This window comes from Neoarius graeffei, chromosome 2, assembly GCF_027579695.1.
Source record: "Neoarius graeffei isolate fNeoGra1 chromosome 2, fNeoGra1.pri, whole genome shotgun sequence".
NCBI classification, from domain to species: domain Eukaryota; kingdom Metazoa; phylum Chordata; class Actinopteri; order Siluriformes; family Ariidae; genus Neoarius; species Neoarius graeffei.
The window spans coordinates 124306397-124327830 of record NC_083570.1 but is presented as its reverse complement, the minus strand read 5'-3'; the positions used below and the strand labels follow the sequence as shown (position 1 = coordinate 124327830).

The 21434-nt window shown below is 44.6% G+C and overlaps 2 protein-coding genes across 9 annotated transcripts in view; both read right to left on the bottom strand.

Moving 5' to 3' along the window:
• The window catches only part of LOC132882239 (NACHT, LRR and PYD domains-containing protein 12-like), a 1431284-nt gene that overhangs the window by 208400 nt on the left and 1201450 nt on the right, over positions 1 to 21434 (bottom strand). The gene's annotated exons all lie outside the window — the stretch shown is intronic.
• On the bottom strand, positions 17060 to 19384 carry LOC132875374 (uncharacterized). The gene is made up of 3 exons (XM_060912148.1): positions 19169 to 19384; positions 19008 to 19079; positions 17060 to 18908 (listed from the first exon to the last, which is right to left on the bottom strand). Exon 3 carries the CDS (start codon positions 18288 to 18290, stop codon positions 17247 to 17249), a length of 1044 nt encoding a protein of 347 aa, XP_060768131.1. The 5' UTR covers positions 18291 to 18908; positions 19008 to 19079; positions 19169 to 19384; the 3' UTR covers positions 17060 to 17246.

The following is a 21434-nucleotide window of genomic DNA, read 5'->3' as shown; positions in this document are numbered from 1 at the left end:
CAATATCTCCATTGGTGTATAGAGGCCCATTTCCAGCAACTATCACTCCAGTGTTCTAATGGTACAGTGTGTTTGCTCATTGCCTCAGAAGGCTAATGGATGATTAGAAAACCCTTGTACAATCATGTTAGCACAGCTGAAAACAGTTTAGCTCTTTAGAGAAGCTGTAAAACTGACCTTCCTTTGAGCATATTGAGTTTCTGGAGCATCACATTTGTGGGGTCGATTAAATGCTCAAAATGGCCAGAAAAATGTCTTGACTATATTTTCTATTCATTTTACAACTTATGGTGGTAAATAAAAGTGTGACTTTTCATGGAAAACACAAAATTGTCTGGGTGACCCTAAACTTTTGAACGGTAGTGTGTATACATGTTATTTCACCTCCCTCACTGCCATCACCAGGAACTACCTGCAGGCCAGGACAATGATAACATTTTAACATAGCCTATGGAAATCCAAAGTTTACACATTATCATCACGCACAGAAATTGCAAAACTGCAAAACTAGTTTTAAAACCGCTAAGTTCCAACTGTTAAACATAGCGAGAGGCTGGACTACGTGTGTGTGTATAAAGTGTAAACCAGTGCATCCTGACTTTCTAACTATGCCTGTGTGTTGCATGAGCAGCAGTCAGTCAACAACTCTTCGCAAAGTTTCCTTATGAAACAATATGCTCGCTGAAATTATGGCAGGGAACGCCAGATTAAACATTAAAACTGCCTTCTGAACACTGTATCTACAGGCTACCACCGAAAGAAGGAGGCTACCAGAAAGGCATCACTCCGTACGATTTTACTTTCACTACGACATTACTTTGAACAGACTATCAAAAAATTGCAAGGTGATATGATAAAGTAAGGCACAGTTTACTTACAGTCATTTTTTTTTTTGAAAAAACGATGCAATCGTTTTCTGCCTTTTGGCACCCTTCATCATGCCGTGTTGGGGTCCTGAACTAGGAGGCACTGTCCCCGATATGCCTGTCAAACTTGTAATCATAGCAACCAAGCTCGAGCTCGCAACCCGTGCAGTCTGCGCAGTTGCAACTATGTATATACTGCTGTGCACCTCAATAAACCGAATGGTAATTAGTCTTTTGATTTTTCCGTGAGGTTTGCCTTATGCAAAGAAAGACAGCATAGACGTTTTTTCCTCCCTATAAGTGGGGGGGACCGAACGAGGTGAATTTAAATCTGGGTGGGACGAATCCCCCCCGTCCCCCCCTCTATCTGCGCCCGTGGCGGTGAGCACCTTCTGCAGGTTATGATCGTGTTCCTCCTTGTTCTTTCCGTACACGATGACATCATCCAAGAAGTACTGGACCCCCTTGAGGCCTTTCAGCACAATCGACATCATCTTGGAGAACGCGCTTGGAGCTGAGCACAATCCGTATGGTACTCGTTTAAATCTGAATAGTCCATCATGTGTTATGAATGCAGTTAGGTCTCAGCTCTCCTCTGCTAAGAGCACCTGGTGATAAGCATTTGCAAGATCGATTGTAGAAAACACTGTAGCACCACTCATATTAGAAAACAAATCGTCCATGTGAGGCAAAGGAAAACTGTCCATCACAATTGCCTTGTTAGGCTCACGTAAATCCACACAGTCTCACTGCACCGTTCTTCCGTAGCGTGACTAAGATGGGTGAGACCCACGGAGAAGCATCAATCTTCTCAATCACATCCAGCTGGAGCAGTCTCTCAAGTTCCGCGGAGATGGCCTGTCTCACGGAAAGGGGAAGCCTTCTCAGCTTTTGTTGCACGGGCCGTACTGCTTTGTTGCCCTCTTTCACCTTTACTTGGTGAACGAAATTCTTGGCTAAGCCCAGTTTCATGCCAGTGGCTGGTGCGGTTTTGACCTCAGTCACCGGAGCAGCAGCAGGTGAATGCACAGCATTGTTCACGATCAAGAGCCTGAGTGCCCTGAATAAGTCCATTCCCAAGACAGCGGTACCTGTCTGTTTCGCCATGTATAATGTCGCTGGCACTGTAGTATTGGCATTCTGCACTGTAGCAGATAAGCAGCCTAGTACTGGAATGTCTGACTTGGTGTATGAGATTAATTTAACAGCAGGTTCAGTCAGAGGCACGTTGCTAAAGTGCTGTCTGTAGAAGGATTCGGTAATAATAGACACAGCAGCGCCCGTATCTACCACTAATTCAACTGGATGGACATTTGACTTTGCATTAATTGTCACTTCACATTTTATTTTCTCAGCAGCATGAGGGTGATTAATTCCCAGTACAGTCACTACACCCACTTTCTTGGCAGGCTTATCGGAGGATTTACAAACTTTGGCAAAATGTCCCACTTTGTTGCATTTGCGGCAGGTTACCTTTCACGCAGGACAATCTGGAGCATTGGCAATGTGTGCTGACGACCCACATCTGAAGCAGCATCGTCGCTCGTGTCTCAGTGTGGCATTAGCAGATGCAGCAGCGGCGTGGTTGCCCCCTTTGTTCCTGGGGTGCTTCGGCTTTGCCGCCACAGTTTGCACAGGTGCATGTGGTTCTGCACCCAGTGTGCGTGCATACCCGATTGCCGATTCCACTTGACATGCAATTTTCAAAGTTTTCTCTAAAGTCAACTTTGCATCACTTTGCACTAACAGTCTTTCATGAACTTTTGCACAACTTGCATGTTCAATTATTTGATCACGTATCATTTAATCTGTATTACCCTCAAACCCACACGTTGTTGCTAACTCGCACAGGGCTGCCACATACTCTGTAATGGACTCGTGCGGCTTCTGGATTCTCTGTCTGAATTTGTGATGCTCAACAACGACGTTTATTGCAGGATTGAAGTGTGTACGTAGTGCTTTCATAGCTGATTCGTAGGTCGTACCGGTGTCTGCAAGTGTGTAGAACACACGCTGACCTTCCGTACCCAGGCAATGTAGCAGGAGTGCACGTAGCCTCGTGTCTGGCCAGTCGTCCCCCTCCGCGTGAATAGCTAGCAGGTAGTTCTGGAACATTTTTACCCACGTTTCGAAGGGAATTGTAGGTTGACCGGCACACGGCAGAAATGACGCAGGTAACGGCACTGTATTCGCCATCCTCGTCGCCAATTTGTTCTATACTAGACTTGAACTTACTAGTATACGGTGTGAAATAACCGGGAGACCAAGCAGGTGTCGGAACGTCTTCACTTTTACTCACACTTCTCTAAGACTTCATCACACATAGCTTATACACAGTCCCATATGAACCCTGTATGTGCACCTCCTGCTGGCATGGTGTAATAACAGTCATGCAGTAATGAAAACACAACAGACTTTTATTAAGCTGCTTTGTTACAGTTAATATGAAGGGGAAATTAAACAATATGTGTGATGTTAGACATGAAAGCAGCTAAAAGCTGATTTATCCAGCATGAAAACTGCAGTTATGCTGCACAATGTGGATCATGTTGCATGAATGCAGTACAATGTGAAATCCTTACAAATCCAAACATGTTAAAAATGACCTTAAACGAGACTTCTTAAGAATGACTTCCTGTCTGATGTGCTAGAAAGTTGGCTTGTGTTCCTGGTCTTGTTAGGAGAGTATAAACAATAAGGTTCAAGATATTTTGGCTTTTTTTTTTCTTTAAAAACGCTGATTCATCTTCAGGCTCCCAGTGGACCCACAGCCTGTCATGGGAACACTGATTGTGAGGCAGGACTACACCAGCAGGAACAGGCCCCACAGGAATACACCTGCAGGACACCATGGACACATGCACCCATACTCAGGGGTAATTCAGTGTTGGATCTGTGAGGTGGCAACAGCACCAACTGTAACTGTGGACCAATCATGCCCAGATTACAAGAGGATGGCATGGTACAGTGATTAGTTCCAGAACCTGCTTGCTTAGCCTGCTAGATGGACAGTGAAAGGTAAGTAGTTAGGAGAACTTTATCTTGAGTTTAATTCTTCTTTAGATAAGTTCAAATTCTCCCTCAGGTAACCACTCAGAAGAAATAAAAAATAGAAACTGGCAAAGACGAACAATTTTAACTGAACATTTACAGTACACATCATTTATGCAGTTCAGCAAAGATTCAAAATTGATTTATGCATGTTGATAAAACTGTTTATTTACAACTTCAACAAAGTTTCAAGGCCTCGGTCTGTCAGTGTGCAGGTGAAATGGTGTGTGTTATGTTCTCCATCTGTATCTGATGATGGGGTTGTTGGGTGTGTGTATCATAGTAGTGTAGTTCACAGAGGGGAAATATCCATCTACCAGCTCGAACTCAAACAAACGCAACAGTGTCGATCAAATTGTCTTAATCTGCACGTAGGCGAAGTTCTCCCCGATGCACCGGTGACGACCTGAAACCAAAACAACAACATCAGGAGAACTCAGTACAACAGGTTACTTTATTTCCTCTCGTTGAGTCTGTTTCCTTCCTTCTGTTTCTGATTCCTTGCTAACAAGGTAAAAAAAACCATCTAGTTACATTGTCTGCACATTCACACATTACTGCCCTTCTGCTGCTATGTCTGATCATTGCCTTATTTTTGTATTACACTACCTATTTTGCACTACATTTACCTTTATTTTGTACTACACTGGGTGTTTTTGTTGCTTTTGCTTTTCTTTTCGCACTATATTGCCTTTACTTTGTATTATTTCTTCTGCTTATTTATTTATTTGTAATTGGCATTCATGGTGGACAGCAAACTAAGAATTCCATTGTGCAAGTGGACATGTCCTTACTGTGCGTATGACAAACACTTTGAACTTGAGATCTGTCTGTTTGTCTCTCTCTCCGTTTTTCTGTCCAACACAACACTGACACTTCATTACAGTGTACACATTTTCATTCACCATGTTTCAGCTTCCCTTATCAAAAAGAAGTATACTTCAAGTTCATTTTATTAAGTATACTTAAGGAAATATATTTTAACTTTACTTAAGTATACTTTTGTGTACCAAGTATACTGATATCAATGTACTTACAGTATACTTGTAAGTAAACTAATCTAATACTTCTTGGGACTAAATTGGCCCACTTTTAGTTTATAAAAAGTATAATTTAAGTCTAAGAGAAGTAAACTCTGAGTATACAATTAGTATTTTTTTAAATTATTATTTTGTACTGCAAGTATACCACAAGTAAAATTTTATATACTAATAGTTTACTAGTTCTATACTTGTAGTCCACTCTTTAGTTTACAAAAGTATATGTCATAGTATACTGGAAATATACTATGAGTTTATTTGTTTTATACTTCTTGACCACTTTTTAGTTTACTAAAGTATACTTTGTAGTAGACTGGAAATATACTATTGGTTTACTCATTAGACACTTCTAGTCCACTTTTTAGTTTATAAAAGTATACTGGAACTATACCATTAGTTACTGGTTATATATATATATATATATATATATATATATATATATATATATATATATGACAAAAAATTAGCACCCTGGTATAATGATGACACTCGCACATTAAAACAGACCACTCGAAAATTGGAACGTAAATGGAGTCAAACAAAATTGGTAGTGTTCAAATTAGCTTGGAAGGAGAGCTTCCTGAAGTATAGAAAAGCTCTTAGTGCTGCGAGATCAACATATTTCTCCTCCCTAATAGAAGATAACAAAAATAATCCTAGATTCCTATTTAATACTGTAGCAAAATTAACCAGGATTAAGTCCACTATCAACACATGCACACCTGCAGTATGTAGTAGCAACGACTTCATGAATTTTTTTAATGACAAAATTGAGAATATCCGACAAAAAATTCAAACTACTAATTTAAGGTTAGACAATGAAAGTGACCTTGTAGTTAACAATATAACTGTATCAGATCATCAGTTAGAATGTTTTACTCCCCTAAAGAAACTGAATTACTTTCATTAATCTCTACATCAAAAGCCTCAACTTGCGTACTAGATCCCTTACCGACACATCTATTCAAACAGATAATGCCTGGAGTAATTGAACCGCTTCTAAAAATAATAAATTCTTCTCTTATGATTGGCTATGTACACAAATCCTTTAAACTAGCAGTTATCAAACCCCTGATTAAAAAACCTGACCTTGATCCCTGTCAGCTGTCCAATTATCGGCCAATATCAAACCTCCCCTTTATCTCCAAGATCCTTGAAAAAGCTGTGGCACAGCAGTTATGCTCATATTTACATAGGAATAACATCCATGAAATGTATCAGTCAGGATTTAGACCTCATCATAGCACAGAGACAGCTCTGGTTAAAGTAGTAAACGACCTACTGTTGGCGTCTGATCAGGGCTGTGTCTCGCTACTTGTGTTGCTTGACCTTAGTGCAGCATTTGATACCATTGATCATTCCATTCTTCTGGATAGACTAGAAAATGTTGTGGGAGTTAAGGGAATGGCCCTCTCCTGGCTCAGGTCTTATCTAACTGATCGTTATCAGTATGTTGATATAAATGGTGATATTTCTAGACGTAGCGAGGTAAAGTTTGGTGTTCCACAAGGTTCTGTCTTGGGTCCACTGCTTTTTTCTCTATATATGTTACCTCTGGGCGATATTATTCGTAAACATTGTATTAGTTTCCACTGTTATGCTGATGACACACAGTTGTATGTCTCTGCAAAACCTGATGAGAGACACCAGCTTAATAGAATTGAGGAATGTGTTAAGGACATTAGACACTGGATGCTTATTAATTTCCTTCTGCTTAACTCTGACAAGACTGAAGTACTTGTGCTAGGACCACATACAGCTAGAAGTAAGTTTTCTGATTACACAGTGACTCTGGATGGCCTTTCTGTTTCTTCACGTGCAGCAGTAAAAGACCTCGGAGTGATTATTGACCCCAGTCTTTCATTCGAAACTCACATTGATAACATCACCCGGATAGCTTTCTTTCATCTCAGAAATATTGCAAAGATAAGAAATTTAATGTCATTGCATGATGCAGAAAAACTAGTCCATGCTTTCGTTACCTCCAGGTTGGATTATTGTAATGCCTTACTGTCTGGATGTTCCAATAAGTACATAAACAAGGTCCAGTTAGTTCAAAATGCAGCAGCAAGAGTCCTTACTAGAACTAGAAAATATGACCACATCACGCCTGTCTTATCCACACTGCATTGGCTCCCAATCAAATTTCGTATTGATTATAAAATACTACTATTGACCTTTAAAGCACTAAATGGTCTCGCACCACAGTACCTGAGTGAACTTCTGCTCCTCTATGACCCACCACGCCTACTTAGATCAAAAGGTGCAGGCTATCTGCTGGTACCTCGTATAGTGAAGGCTACATCAGGGGGCAGAGCCTTTTCTTACAAAGCCCCACAGTTATGGAACAGCCTTCCAAGTAATGTTCGGGAATCAGACACAGTCTCAGCATTTAAGTCTAGGCTGAAAACATATCTGTTTAGTCAAGCCTTTTGTTAATGGTGTTTATGAGGCAAAGGAGTAGATCTGGAGGGTCCTCAGACATAGTGTTTTGGTAAACTGGGATGTATGGATGCTGTCAGTCCCCACTCGCTTGCTCACTCGAGTTTGTTGACGGTGTAGTGGCTGGCTGCTTTATGTCCCGGGGCTCCCTCATTCCTGTGTTACCTTCTGGCTCTCTCCTTTTAGTTATGCTGTCATAGTTAGTTGCCGGAGTCCCTGCTTGTACACGGTGCAATATGTATACTGCTCCTACTTATTCAGGTGACATTGGGCATACCTAACAACCTGTGTTTTCTTTCTCTCTCTCTTCCCCCCCCCAATCTGTCCCTCTGAGTTACATGGAGTCAACAGGAAATCTTTTGGTAGAGAGGGTGGAGACCTTGACTGGCTATCGTAGCCTGCAGGGAATCAGCCATCAGACATTCTGTCGCATGTCCCAGACCCGGTGAAATGTAACTGAATTGTCTTGGCCAGCCCTAAGGGTCCCATCTGCATCTCATCATTGCTGAGGAGTGTGCTCCCATCACCCAATCAAGCATCCAGCCAGAGCAGGTCATGATATTTTTTACCATATTAACATGCCATTGTTGTGTGTTATGCCTGATGTAAAGACTCTCGTCTCTGCGAGCCTACCACACAGATTTAATACTTGTCATTTTTAGGGCATACCTAACAACCTGTGTTTTCTTTCTCTACATGTTCATTACATGTTGATCCTGGGATTGAGATGCTGGCCTCTTCTGCCCCTCGGACCTGCTTGATCCATCCTGGTGCCCTGTGTCTGGTCGGAGTTTTATGGCACCGCTCCTGTGAAGGATGGCCCCATGAGGACAGTTGAGGGTTATACCTGTTAAAACTGTTAATATTATAGTCAGGCTGTCTGTTGTTGCCCAAATGAGGACGGGTTCCCTTTTGAGTCTGGTTCCTCTCGAGGTTTCTTCCTCATGTCATCTGAGGGAGTTTTTCCTTGCCACCATCGCCACAGGCTTGCTCATTGGGGATAGATTAGGGATAAAATTAGCTCATGTTTTAAGTCGTTCAAATTCTGTAAAGCTGCTTTGCGACAATGTTTATTGTTAAAAGCGCTATACAAATAAACTTGATTTGATTGGATTTATATACATCTCTGTAATAAGTCCCTGATGTGGGTGGAGTACAAAAGCATGGCAGATGGGAGCTGATGTTCTCACACACACTTTATTTTGCTTATTTTCTTGCTTTTCAGCTTTACTCACTCACTGCTCTCACACATGTTTTCTGGTCAGGAGAGCCTCCCACTCTCTGCTCTCTCCCTCCTTTTCTATCCTCGGTCACTGCAACAACACACATACAACATTAATTAACCACAGGTGCATTAACTTTGCCATTCACCTTCCCTGGCCCTGCCCTCCATTCCCAAACTGATGCTAGGCCATGCCCCCACTGCCACAATCTAGTCCACTTTTTAGTTTTGAAGTTCACTGCGATTACCCTTCTAGATATTAGTTTTCTAGCCCTAACCCTTACCTCATGCACACTACCAGTAGACAACTTAAGTGTTTTGTACCTTAAGTTACAATGACGTTATAAAGGTAAGAATTCACAAAATAACAGATACTCAGGATTAAGAACATAGCCTCTCATCTCGTCTTGTCTTCATCCGCTTATCTGGGGCCGGGTCGCGGAGGCAGCAGTCTGAGCATGGAAGCCCAAACTTCCCTTTCCCCAGACACCTTGGCCAGCTCCTCGGGAAGAACACTGAGGCATTCCCAGGCCAGCCGAGAGACATAGTCCCTCCAGCATGTCCTGGGTCTTCCCTGGGGCCTCCTCCCAGGGGGACATGCCTGGAACACCTCCCCAGGGAGGCATCCAGGAGGCATCCGAAAGAGATGCCCGAGCCACCTCAGCTGATTCCTCTCGATGTGGAGGAGCAGCGGCTCTACTCCGAGCTCCTCCCGAGTGACTGTGCTTCTCACCCTATCTCTCAGGGAGCGCCCAGCCACCCTGTGAAGGAAACTCATTTTGGCCGCTTGTATCCATGATCTTGTTCCTTCAGTCATTACCCAAAGCTCATGACCATAGGTGAGAGTCAGAACATAGCTCGACCAGTAAATCGAGAGCTTCGCCTTTTGGCTCAGCTCCTTGTTCACCATGACGGACTGGTAAAGCAACCACATCACTGCGGAGGCTGCACCGATCTGCCTGTTGACCTCACGCTCTATCCTTCCCTCACTCGTGAACAAAATCCCGAGATACTTAAACTCCTCCACTTGAGGCAGGACTTCTCCACCAACCTGGAGAGGGCAAGCCACCCTTTTCCAGTCGAGAACCATGGCCTCGGACTTGGAGGTGCTGATTCTCATCCCAGCCGCTTCACACTCAGCTGCAAACCGCCCCAGTGCATGCTGAAGGTCCTGGTTTGAAGAAGCCAACAGGACAACATCATCCGCAAAAAGCAGAGATGAAATCCTGTGGTTCCCAAACAGGATTCCTTCCGGCCCCTGGCTGCGCCTAGAAATTCTGTCCACAAAAATTATGAACAGAACCGGTGACAAAGGGCAGCCCTGCCGGAGTCCAACATGCACTGGGAACATGTCTGACTTACTGCCGGCAATGTGAACCAGACTCCTGCTCCATTCGTACAGGGACCGGACAGCCCTTAGCAAAGAGCCCCGAACCCGATATTCCCGAAGCACCCCCCACAGAATACCACAAGGGACATGGTCGAATGACTTCTCCAGATCCACAAAGCACATGTGGACTAGTTGGGCAAACTCCCATGAACCCTCGAGCACCCTATGAAGGGTATACAGCTGGTCCAGTGTTCCACGACCTGGACGAAAACCGCATTGTTCCTCCTGGATCTGAGGTTCGACTATTGGTCGAATTCTCCTCTCCAGTACCCTGGAGTAAACCTTCCCTGGGAGGCTGAGAAGTGTGATTCCCCTATAATTGGAGCACACTCTCTGGTCCCCTTTCTTAAAAAGAGGGACCACCACCCCAGTCTGCCACTCCAGAGGCACTGTCCCTGACCGCCATGTGATGTTGCAGAGACTTGTCAGCCAAGACAGCCCCACAACATCCAGAGACTTGAGATACTCAGGGCAGATCTCATCCACCCCCGGTGCCTTGCCACTGAGGAGCTTGCAAACCACCTCAGTGACTTCAGCTTGGGTAATGGACATGTCCACCTCTGAGTCATCAGCCTCCATCTCCTCAATGGAAGACATGATGGTGGGATTGAGGAGATCCTCAAAGTATTCCTTCCACCGCCTGACAATGTCCCCAGTCAAGGTCAACAGCTCCCCACCCACACTGTAAACAGTGTTGGCAAAGTACTGCTTCCCCCTCCTGAGGCACCGGATGGTTTGCCAGAATTTCTTCGAGGCCGACCGATAGTCCTTCTCCATGGGTTCCCCGAACTCCTCCCAGTTCTGAGTTTTTGCCTCTGCAACTGCCCGAGCTGCGGCACACCTGGCCTGCCGATACCCGTCAGCTGCCTCAGGAGTCCCAGAGGTCAACATGGCCCGATGGACTCCTTCTTCAGCTTGACGGCATCCCTTACTTCCGGTGTCCACCACCGGGTTCGGGGATTGCCACCACGACAGGCACCGGAGACCTTGCCGCCACAGCTCCGAACAGCTGCGTCTACAATGGAAGTAGAGAACATGGTCCACTCAGACTCAATGTCCCCCGCCTCCCTTGGAAGCTGGGAGAAGCTCTCCTGTAGGTGGGAGTTAAAGACCCCCCTGACAGAGTGCTCAGCCAGACATTCCCAGCAGACCCTCACCATACGTTTGGGCCTGGCAGGTCTGTCTGGTTTCCTCTTCCACCAGCGGATCCAACTCACCACCAGGTGGTGATCAGTTGACAGCTCAGCCCCTCTCTTCACCCGAGTGTCCAAGACATAGGGCCGTAGATCAAATGAAACAACAACAAAGTCGATCATCAACCTCCGACCTCAGGTGTCCTGGTGCCACGTGCACTTATGGACACCCCTCTGCTTGAACATGGTGTTCGTTATGGACAAAGGGTAAGGGTTTTGGTGAACTGCTCTTGGTCTGGCCTGTCACCTAGGACCTGTCTGCCTTGGGAGACCCTAACAGGGGCGTAATGCCCCCGACAACATAGCTCCTAGGATCATTCAAGCACACAAACCCCTCCACCACAATAAGGTGGCAGTTCTAGAAGGGGTAAGAACATAGTAATTTTCTTTAAAAATTTAAATTTAAAGCAACATTGTATTAAATGCCAAATTATAAAAATGGCAATGGCAACTGAAATTGACATCCCAGCTCTAAAGAATAAGAAATAAATAAATAAATAATTTAATTATCCCACTCAGGAGAAATAAAAAAAAAAAGAAACTTGTATGGAACCACAGACAGACCTAAGAGTCAACAATGCTGTCAAGAAGACACAAATATTTTGATACTTTATTGTCATGCTCCGCCCCAGACATCCACTCCGGAGATTACGGATCTCTCATGCCAGCGCCGATCCGGATCCGGGACAGGAATTACTTCTCCCCTGAACTCACGTCCTGGGTTTCACTGCTGCTTATTTAAAGGCTGTTCTCAGACTCTGTTTTTGCCAGAATGTCTTGTTTGCTTCTCTAGCTGTTTCTGTGCTGCTCTTGCTCCTCATGGTTTTTCCTCTCTAGTGATTTTCTCTTGTCCATGGTTTTTCCACTAGCATTTTTCTGGTTCTTGTTTTTTTGCACTAAGGGTCTTTTCTTGTTTGTTTTTTTGCACTAGTGTGTAGCCGGGAGAAATACACACAGCGCACAAATGCAATTGAATATAAAATGGATTTATTGAAAACCAAAGTTCCCAGTAGGCTAGTTGAAGCCCGGGATAAGAGTTTGTTTATATAATCAAAACAATTTGGTCCCCCTCTGTGAACCAGGTATCTTATTCTTGAAACAATCTTACCAAACACAAAACACCAGAAAACCTAACCGAGTGCTTACGAAATGTATAAGTAGTACACATAAAATGCGCGGGGAATAAACCACATCCCATACGTTACAGTGCAAACAATGGATTCGACACGTTACAGTACCAATAAACCCCAAAAATACGGCAGTGGACAGGCTGTGAACGGAACAACCATACAGTTGATTATTCTCTAAATAACATCATTGTTACTGGTAATTAAAAATTAAGCGGTACAGTCTTATAAATCATACTCACTTTCGTTACTAGCAACTATCACCCACGTTTCTCCAGTCTCCAATACACGGTAGACCAATCAAACTCCATCTGCTACGTGCACCAGAACATTCAAACTCAAATTTTTTCAATGACACTTCATTTGTATTTGAACTATTTTAAGTATAAATGTACGAACTTACATTGCTCACTCGAGTGTTATAACAGGGTTTTTAAACCATTAACCCCCCAACCTCGCTTTTCCTGTGAATCTTCCCGGTTCTTCCTATCAGGAAGTCACGCCTCCCTTCAATGGCCTAGTGGGGTTGCCGTAGTCCGTTCGCGTTTTTGATTTCTTAAAGGTACAGCACATAAAGAAGGTAAAATTCCACCTTTCTCCACCAGAGGCCACCCCTCACCAGGCTACATTCTCCCCTGCTAAGGAGTCAACGTCCTCGATGACTATCAGTGTCACCTTAACCTCTTTGCACAGGACTGCTATATCAATTTGAATCCTGAGTGGGACAAACTGGACCAGACTCTAACACTGATCTAGGTTGGTGGTACAAGTTTGAATGTTGTCCGGCATTCTGCCTTGTGCTTCTACGGGGGATGCAGACAGGGATACTGGCTGATTCTGAACCGGTATCTTCTTCAGGGTCGGTGCCCTCATCCTCATAAGGGTGAGGCTGGGCTATCCCTTCAGCCCCTAGATATTCTTCATTGGACATTCCGACCCCAATTTCATTTTCCACTCTTGTATTACCAGTCACTTCATCAATGGGAACAAGTTCTCCCCTCATTTCATCATCTGAGCATTCACTGCCCGACTCTGAGTCCTCGCTTCTGACTGACTCTAGAGGCTGTCTGCGCTTGCTCTTTTCAGGGTCTGAGTCAACCAACTCCCCACCCGCACATGGCCTGATGTCCACCCTATTCACCCTCTTAGCCGCCCCCCCCCCCAATAGGTTCTAGGGTGTACGTAGTCCCCTTAATACCAACTACCCGGTATGAGGCAGACTGCCAAGCGTCCTGAATTTTGTTACGTCCTTGAGGTCGATTTCTGATGTATACAACCTGCCCAATATCAATCGGTGGACAATAAACCTTTCCTTTCTGTAAGGCCATTCTCTCAGCTGCTTTTTGTTCTGTAAACGCCTTGGCTCGGGCGTGGGCCTCCTTCAACCTCTTTTGATGCACAGCTAACCAGTCTTGATTGGTAACCCCAGGGCCCTCCCGTCCCAACAATGCATCTACTGGTAATCGGGGTTCCACTCCAAAGAGTAGGTAATGGGGAGAGTACCCAGTGGTTGAGTGAGGAGTCACATTGTAGGCATACACTAACTCGGGTAAGTGTTCAGGCCAACGACGTTTTTTTTCAGGGGGCAGAGTGCGCAACAACTCATGGAGGGTCCGATTGAACCTCTCACATTGAGCATTTCCTGTGGGATGGTGAGGTGTGGTGCGACTCTTCCTGACGCCATACAACTTGCACAGCTCCGCAATTACCTCACTTTCAAAATTGTGGCCCTGATCTGAATGCAACCTTTCCGGTACGCCATATTTCATGAACCACTCTCTGAGAAGAATCCTGGCTGTGGTGTTTGCCTTCTGGTCTCGTGTAGGGTAAGCTTGTGTGAATTTGGTAAAAACGTCTGTTACCACTAGCACATTTTCCCTACCATCTGTTGCAGGCTCCAGCACTGTAAAATCTACAGCCACTACTTCCAGTGGCCTACTGGCTATGAAAGACTTCATTTGTGGGTGAATCTTTGGCTGTGGCATTTTAGTTAAGATGCAACGTTGACACCTCTTTATCCATCGGTCCACATCCTCCCACATCCCAACCCAGAAACATCGTTGCCGCAAGAGGTGTAAGGTTCTCTCGATGCCTTGGTGGCCCATGGCATCATGCACATTCTCAAGGACCTGTCTTTTCAGAACCTCAGGGATCAAGAGCTGGAAGCACTCACCGTATCTTACATCATGCACCACCCGATACAGTAGCCCATCACACTCCCTGATGTGGACCCATTGCTTGAGCAAAGATTTTAAAGGCTTCGACAAAACTGCTCTGTCCCCCCCACTTGGTCTATGTTTCTGATCCCAAAGTGTTTTAAATTCACTAAGAACTGGATCCTGACGTTGAAACATACACAATTCATCTCTCGAATATCCCGGGAGGCTAAGTGTCGATCCCTGAGCCGGGTTTATAGGGGGAGTGACTGCACTAGAGGCTCGTATCTTTCTTGCCTCACATCTTGCCATGCCCATTTCAGCCAATTCAGAATGCAGAGCTGTACCCTTCCTCATCACGTTGCAAATCACAGTACAATTGTCATACTCAATGTCTTCTGGGGCACCCTGAGGCTCCCCTGCTAAGGGCTGCCTAGAGAGGGCATCTGCAGCTGCATTACAACGCCCTGGGCGATACTGTACGTCAAAATCAAATGTCGCCAGCTGTGCCACCCATCTTTGTTCGATGGCTCCTAGCCTTGCTGTGTTGAGGTGACACAGTGGATTATTATCTGTAATGACAGTAAATTTAGCTCCCAGTAAATAACCACGAAATTTTTCCACTATCGCCCACTTTAGGGCTAAGAGCTCTAGCTTCATGCTACTGTAGTTTTTGTCATTTTTCTCAGCATTTCGCAATCTCCGACTTGCATAAGAAATCACTCTCATAACGCCATCCTGCCGCTGTGACAGTACAGCTCCTAACCCAAGTCCACTCGCATCGGTTTCAACAATAAACGGAGCAGTAAAATCTGCAAAACCCAGCACAGGTGCGCTTGTAAACTTCTCCTTTAACTCATCGAAGGCCTTCTGGCATTCAGCATTCCATAGGGTGTTTAGCATCTGATTGACCTTGGCAGGGGGCCCCACATCAAGGCACACATTCACTAAATCATGCAGAGGACCTGCTATCTTTGAAAATCCCTGAACAAACCTCCTATAGTAGCTACAGAACCCCAGGAACGAACGCAATCCTTTTAACGTGGTGGGTACTGGCCACTCCCTTACCGCAGCTATTTTGTGAGGATCTGTTCCTATTCCTTCAGCAGAGATTTGGTGCCCTAAGAATGTCACTCTTTCTTGTAAGAAATGACACTTCTCAATCTTTACCTTTAGACCGGTCTCTTGCAATCGCCTTAGTACAAGAGCCAATCTCTCCAAGTGTTCACTGAAAGTGTTAGAGAACAAACAAATGTCATCTAAGTATACTAACAGAATCTGAAAAACCAAGTCGTTCATGGTTGCCTGCATTAATCTTTGGAAAGTCGCGGGCCCATTACAGACTCCAAACGGCATCCTTAGGTGTTCATAAAGGCCAAACGGAGTTGTAAAGGCCGTCTTATGGCGGTCATGTTCCGCGACTGCTACTTGATGATAGCCGCTGGCTAAGTCAATACTGGAGAAGAATTTTGCACCTCGCAAAGCGTCGAAACTCTCATCGATGCGGGGTAAGGGGAATGCATCACGCATGGTTTTCTGGTTTAATTTCCTATAATCAACACAAAGACGTATGGTGCCATCTGATTTCCTAACCACCACTACCGGTGAGGCATAAGCGCTTGAGCTCTCCTGTATGACTCCCTTTCTCAATAACTGGGAGATATGCTCTTTTACCTCCTTATACTGAGTGGGCGGGATTCTGCGGTAAGGTAGGTTAACTGGGACATCATCGACCAGTTTAATTTCATGAACTACTCTATCTGTGTATCCCAGATCCTCCTCCCCCACAGCAAACACCTGCGCATATTTGGACAATACCGATCGCAACTGTGCCTGCTGTTCTGTTGTGCCACCCACATCCAGATTATCCAAGAGGTTTGTTATGTTAGTGTCTGTGTCCTTCTCACCCATGTCCAAAGATATCTGCTCAGTGTCTGCTGCTATGCATTGAAACCTGACTTCGCATTGTTGTTCATTATCCATGCACTGTACTGGCATCAGAACACCTAGCCGGGTTCTTGGATGGAGCCATACATCCTCCTCTGACAAATTACAAATTTGAACAGGAACCCAATTACCATGCACATTGACCAAAGTAGGCATGACCACTACCCCTCCAGGTAGCGAAATTCTACTAGGCTCTAGCAACCATGGCCCTTCCCGTTTCAACATTGCAGCCTGTACTCGAGTCTGGACGACGGTGACTGCCCCTGCCGGTACATACAATGACCCTTTACTCGCTGTCCTCACCATCACAGTTTTGTCAGGTCTACATTCCTGTACATTCTGGAATGCAGTCCTCCATTCAGAAAGTAGTTTCCCTCCCAATGTGGTATCAAATTCAGCTTGGGCCAACTGACGACATCGGCTGATGACATTCATGCCAATTATGCCTGGAGCTGAGCCCCGCGAATCGTGTAGGTCTTTCACAACCAAGAACCCGCAGTGAGGGATATTCATCCCCATAGCCTCCACTTCCAACTCGAGATACCCCTTATACGGAATGTCTAATCCGTTAGCTGCTGTCAACTTGAGCCACCCAGTGGTAGACAGGACAACTTTGTCCTGCCCACCCAAATGCTCATAGAAGAATTTTTCAGTAATGGTGCTCACTTGACTCCCTGTATCCAGCAAACAAGAAATGGGTACACCCCTCACCTTAATTTCTACCACTGGACAAGTGCCTACTGCTCGTTGCAATAAGACGTCATGAGAGGGTAACATCTTTGAGCCTGTATTTTCTCCCCGAATTGCCTGGCTCACAGCAATTGGGGTGGGTCGTTTCCCTGAGCCCCAGAGTTAACCACCCCCCTCACCTTGTATTTCTGTGGACATTCTTTGGCGATATGGCCTTCTTTCTGACACTTCAGACAGATTGGCTTACCATCTTGTGTAAATCTTAAAGGAGCCCGGGGCTGTACCCTGGAGGTGGTTGCTGTCTGAGTTGTTAGGTCTTTTATTGCTTGTGTTAGCTCATTAATTTGCTTCCCTTGCTCTGACACCACCTTCAAAACGTCATTCAAGCTCATGGGATTTTGTCCCGAGGCGCCAACTGCTGCACAGTAGGCCTCATCTCCCTGATCAGATACTCTACTCTTACTCTTGGTGGATTTGGCATGTGCAGAGGGCTCCTCCATTGTCCAGAGACTAGCTTCCTCACGCACTTCTACCATTGTGCTAGCGGGTTTACCTCTCACGTATCTTCTAAGTTCCCGTCTCAGAGTAGGCTCACGAATCCCCTCCACAAACTGGTCCCGCAAGGCCACTTGCACATTGGAAATTGAAGTAGGTGAGCGTTTGACAACCTGTTGCAAGGCCTTCCGCACGGCATGGGAATAGTCAAGTATGTCCTCACCCTCTCTCTGTTTGCAGCTATAGAAATCATGCAGGAGCTGGGGCACACTACGTTTATCAGTGAACGCTTCCCTCAAGTGCTTATACAAGTCTTCCACCAGAATGGGTTTGTCATCTGTGCAAAGTCGTACTTCTTCTAAAGCAGACCCTTTCAGTAATGACATGACAAAATCATACTTATCATGAGCTGACCGATTTGCCATTGTACGGAGAACCCTCTCAATCTCTTCAATGAAGTTATCCACTGACCTCCCATCTTTCTCAAGATCCCCGCTAAAGGGAGCAATGTGACGCTCCCTGGAAATATAGACATAAGATCTATTGTCTTCACCTCGCAAACCTGCAATGGTAGCCATAGCTCTTTCATGCTCCTCTCTAAGTTTAGTCAACTGTGCTTGAATGTCCACCTGTATAGGGTCCTCACTTTCAAGATTAATCGATACGTCCATCCTGAGAGATTCAGTCCTTAAAGCACGCTAATCAAAGGATAACGTCTCTGCAACGGTGTCCCCTGGGAGTGGATGGATGCCGTCCCCTCCAACGACGCACACCTGGCCTTGTCTGCAATCCGCACGCTCCCTTGCACAGTGATCTGACCACACCAGGTTGGCTCCTCCTCACTGGACCCGAGCCGTTCTTCACCACTGCCGTATTTTGGATTGTTTGCACTATAACTCACCACCCCTGGGCGCCTATATGTACAAGTAACCCCACTCCTGGTACCAAGATTTGTAGCTGGGAGAAATACACACAGCGCACAAATGCAATTGAATATAAAATGGATTTATTGAAAACCAAAGTTCCCAGTAGGCTAGTTGAAGCCCGGGATAAGAGTTTGTTTATATAATCAAAACAATTTGGTCCCCCTCTGTGAACCAGGTATCTTATTCTTGAAACAATCTTACCAAACACAAAACACCAGAAAACCTAACCGAGTGCTTACGAAATGTATAAGTAGTACACATAAAATGCGCGGGGAATAAACCACATCCCATACGTTACAGTGCAAACAATGGATTCGACACGTTACAGTACCAATAAACCCCAAAAATACGGCAGTGGACAGGCTGTGAACGGAACAACCATACAGTTGATTATTCTCTAAATAACATCATTGTTACTGGTAATTAAAAATTAAGCGGTACAGTCTTATAAATCATACTCACTTTCGTTACTAGCAACTATCACCCACATTTCTCCAGTCTCCAATACACGGTAGACCAATCAAACTCCATCTGCTACGTGCACCAGAACATTCAAACTCAAATTTTTTCAATGACACTTCATTTGTATTTGAACTATTTTAAGTATAAATGTACGAACTTACATTGCTCACTCGAGTGTTATAACAGGGTTTTTAAACCATTAACCCCCCAACCTCGCTTTTCCTGTGAATCTTCCCGGTTCTTCCTATCAGGAAGTCACGCCTCCCTTCAATGGCCTAGTGGGGTTGCCGTAGTCCGTTCGCGTTTTTGATTTCTTAAAGGTACAGCACATAAAGAAGGTAAAATTCCACCTTTCTCCACCAGAGGCCACCCCTCACCAGGCTACAAGTGTTTTTGTCTTTGCCTGTCATGTTTTTGTCAAGTTGTTTGTTCTCACTTTGCCAGGATTATTTTTGCTATTTGTTTTTCGTCCTGTTTGTTTACCTTTTGCCACACCCTTTCTTCCCTGTATTAAATCATCTTATTTATTGGATTACTGTCTGTGTTCTGCTTTTGGATCCTAACTTCACCATACCTCCACTAGCCCTAACATTTATTACACTTAAGTATATATTGATCAAAAGTTTAAGTATATGCTTAAATATACTTAGACTTTTCTATATACTTTTCAGTATAACTTTATTAAGTATATTTCTAAGTAAATAAAAAGTAAACTGAAAGCATACTCTTATTTTTAGTGTAGAAGCACACTTGAATAAACTTCTTTTTTTAAGGGGATAGATAACACTTTTGGCATTGTCACAAATCAGTTTTGCAGAAATGCAGATATAGATTTAAATGTATCTTTAATGAACAAGCCAGACACAACTGTGGCAAGGAAAACTTCCCTGAGATGACATTAGGAAGAAACCTTGAGAGGAACCAGACTCAAAAGGTAACCAATCTTCATTTGGGGGACACTGATAGTGTGACTATAAGTGTGAGTAGAAGCATCATTTGAGTATTAACTTTAAATCTATTATACCAAAGTACAGTTATTCATTATTCAAATAATGGAGACTTCAGTATAAATCATTCTTAGAAATTGCAGTATTAACGCTATCAAAGTAACATCCAGAGCCACCTTTAGGGTATTTTTGTGTGGTACAATCAACAGCAAAATTTAGCCCATCCATGTGGGGCCATCCTCAGCATCAGCAAGTGGTTCTTAGGTGAAGGAGGCTCCAAGTAAAAGTGGGGAATCAGGATGCATTAGACAGGTCCAGAGAGCAGAAAGAGTCTGGATCACTGGCACCTCATCAGGCAGCAGGAGTAACGTGTAGCTTGATTGGGGGGGTTGGTGGAATACAGATTATGCTCTTTCCCTGTAATGGTTTACAAATATGTATACTGTGTGCTGAGTGCAAACAGGGACTCTGGCAAGACTAACTATGACAGCACAAATAAAAGGGAGAGCCAGAAGGTAGCACAGACATGAGGGAGCCCTGGAATATAAAGTGGCCAACCACTCCACTGTCAACAAATCTGTGTGAACACACGAGAGAGCATCGAAACATCCCAGTTTACCCAAACACTCTATGTCTGAGGACCCTCCAGATCTGCTGCTCTCTTAAGAAATATATTAAAAGTCTTGGCTAAACAAATGTTTTCAACCTAGACTTAAACAATGAGACTGTGTGTTTTTCCTCCCACTTAAAGACCGCAAGTAGAGGCCATCCACATTGAATCTGCTTTAATATCAACAGATCTTCAATTAAGGTATGTGAATCCTTTCATCATGGCACACCTTCAGCTTGTTCAGTGTGCTGAGTGCAGGATATTTAGTCATTCTTCCTCTGTCGCTAGTGATGGCTTTATTTGTAACAAGTGCAGATTAGTTAGCTCTCTGATGGAGAAGATTGCAGTTTTAGAAGTGCATATCCAGACTTTATAGAAGGTTATTGTGAATGAGAACACTGTAGTTTCTGCAGGGGAAAGTCTGGATGCCCTAGGTGGAGTCCCAGCAAACAAGCCCGTACGGGGCCCGTGTGGGCTTTCCTCGGGCAGTGTGGGCTAGGGCCAGCCCTAACCTAGCCCACACAGGGCCAGCGAGGGCTTGCCCACGTCAGAACCCCAGCCACGGGCTAGCTGTGGGCTGCCCGCAATTACCCGATTGCCCCAGGAATACCACTACTGGCCCAATGCGGGCTAGCCCATTTGGGCCCATATGTCGTTTCTTAATTGGGCCGATGCGGGCTTTCTGTGGGCAGCCCACAGGCGAATCGTTTGTAAAGCCATTGTTTACATTTTGACACATTCCATCACAGACAAGAAGCAGAATACAGACTGACTTATGATTTTACATAGCATAGCAGCTACATCGATTGTTTTGCAAGTTTAACTATGTCGACTGTTCACTGTTGCTGTGTGGTTTGGTATACTGTTGCT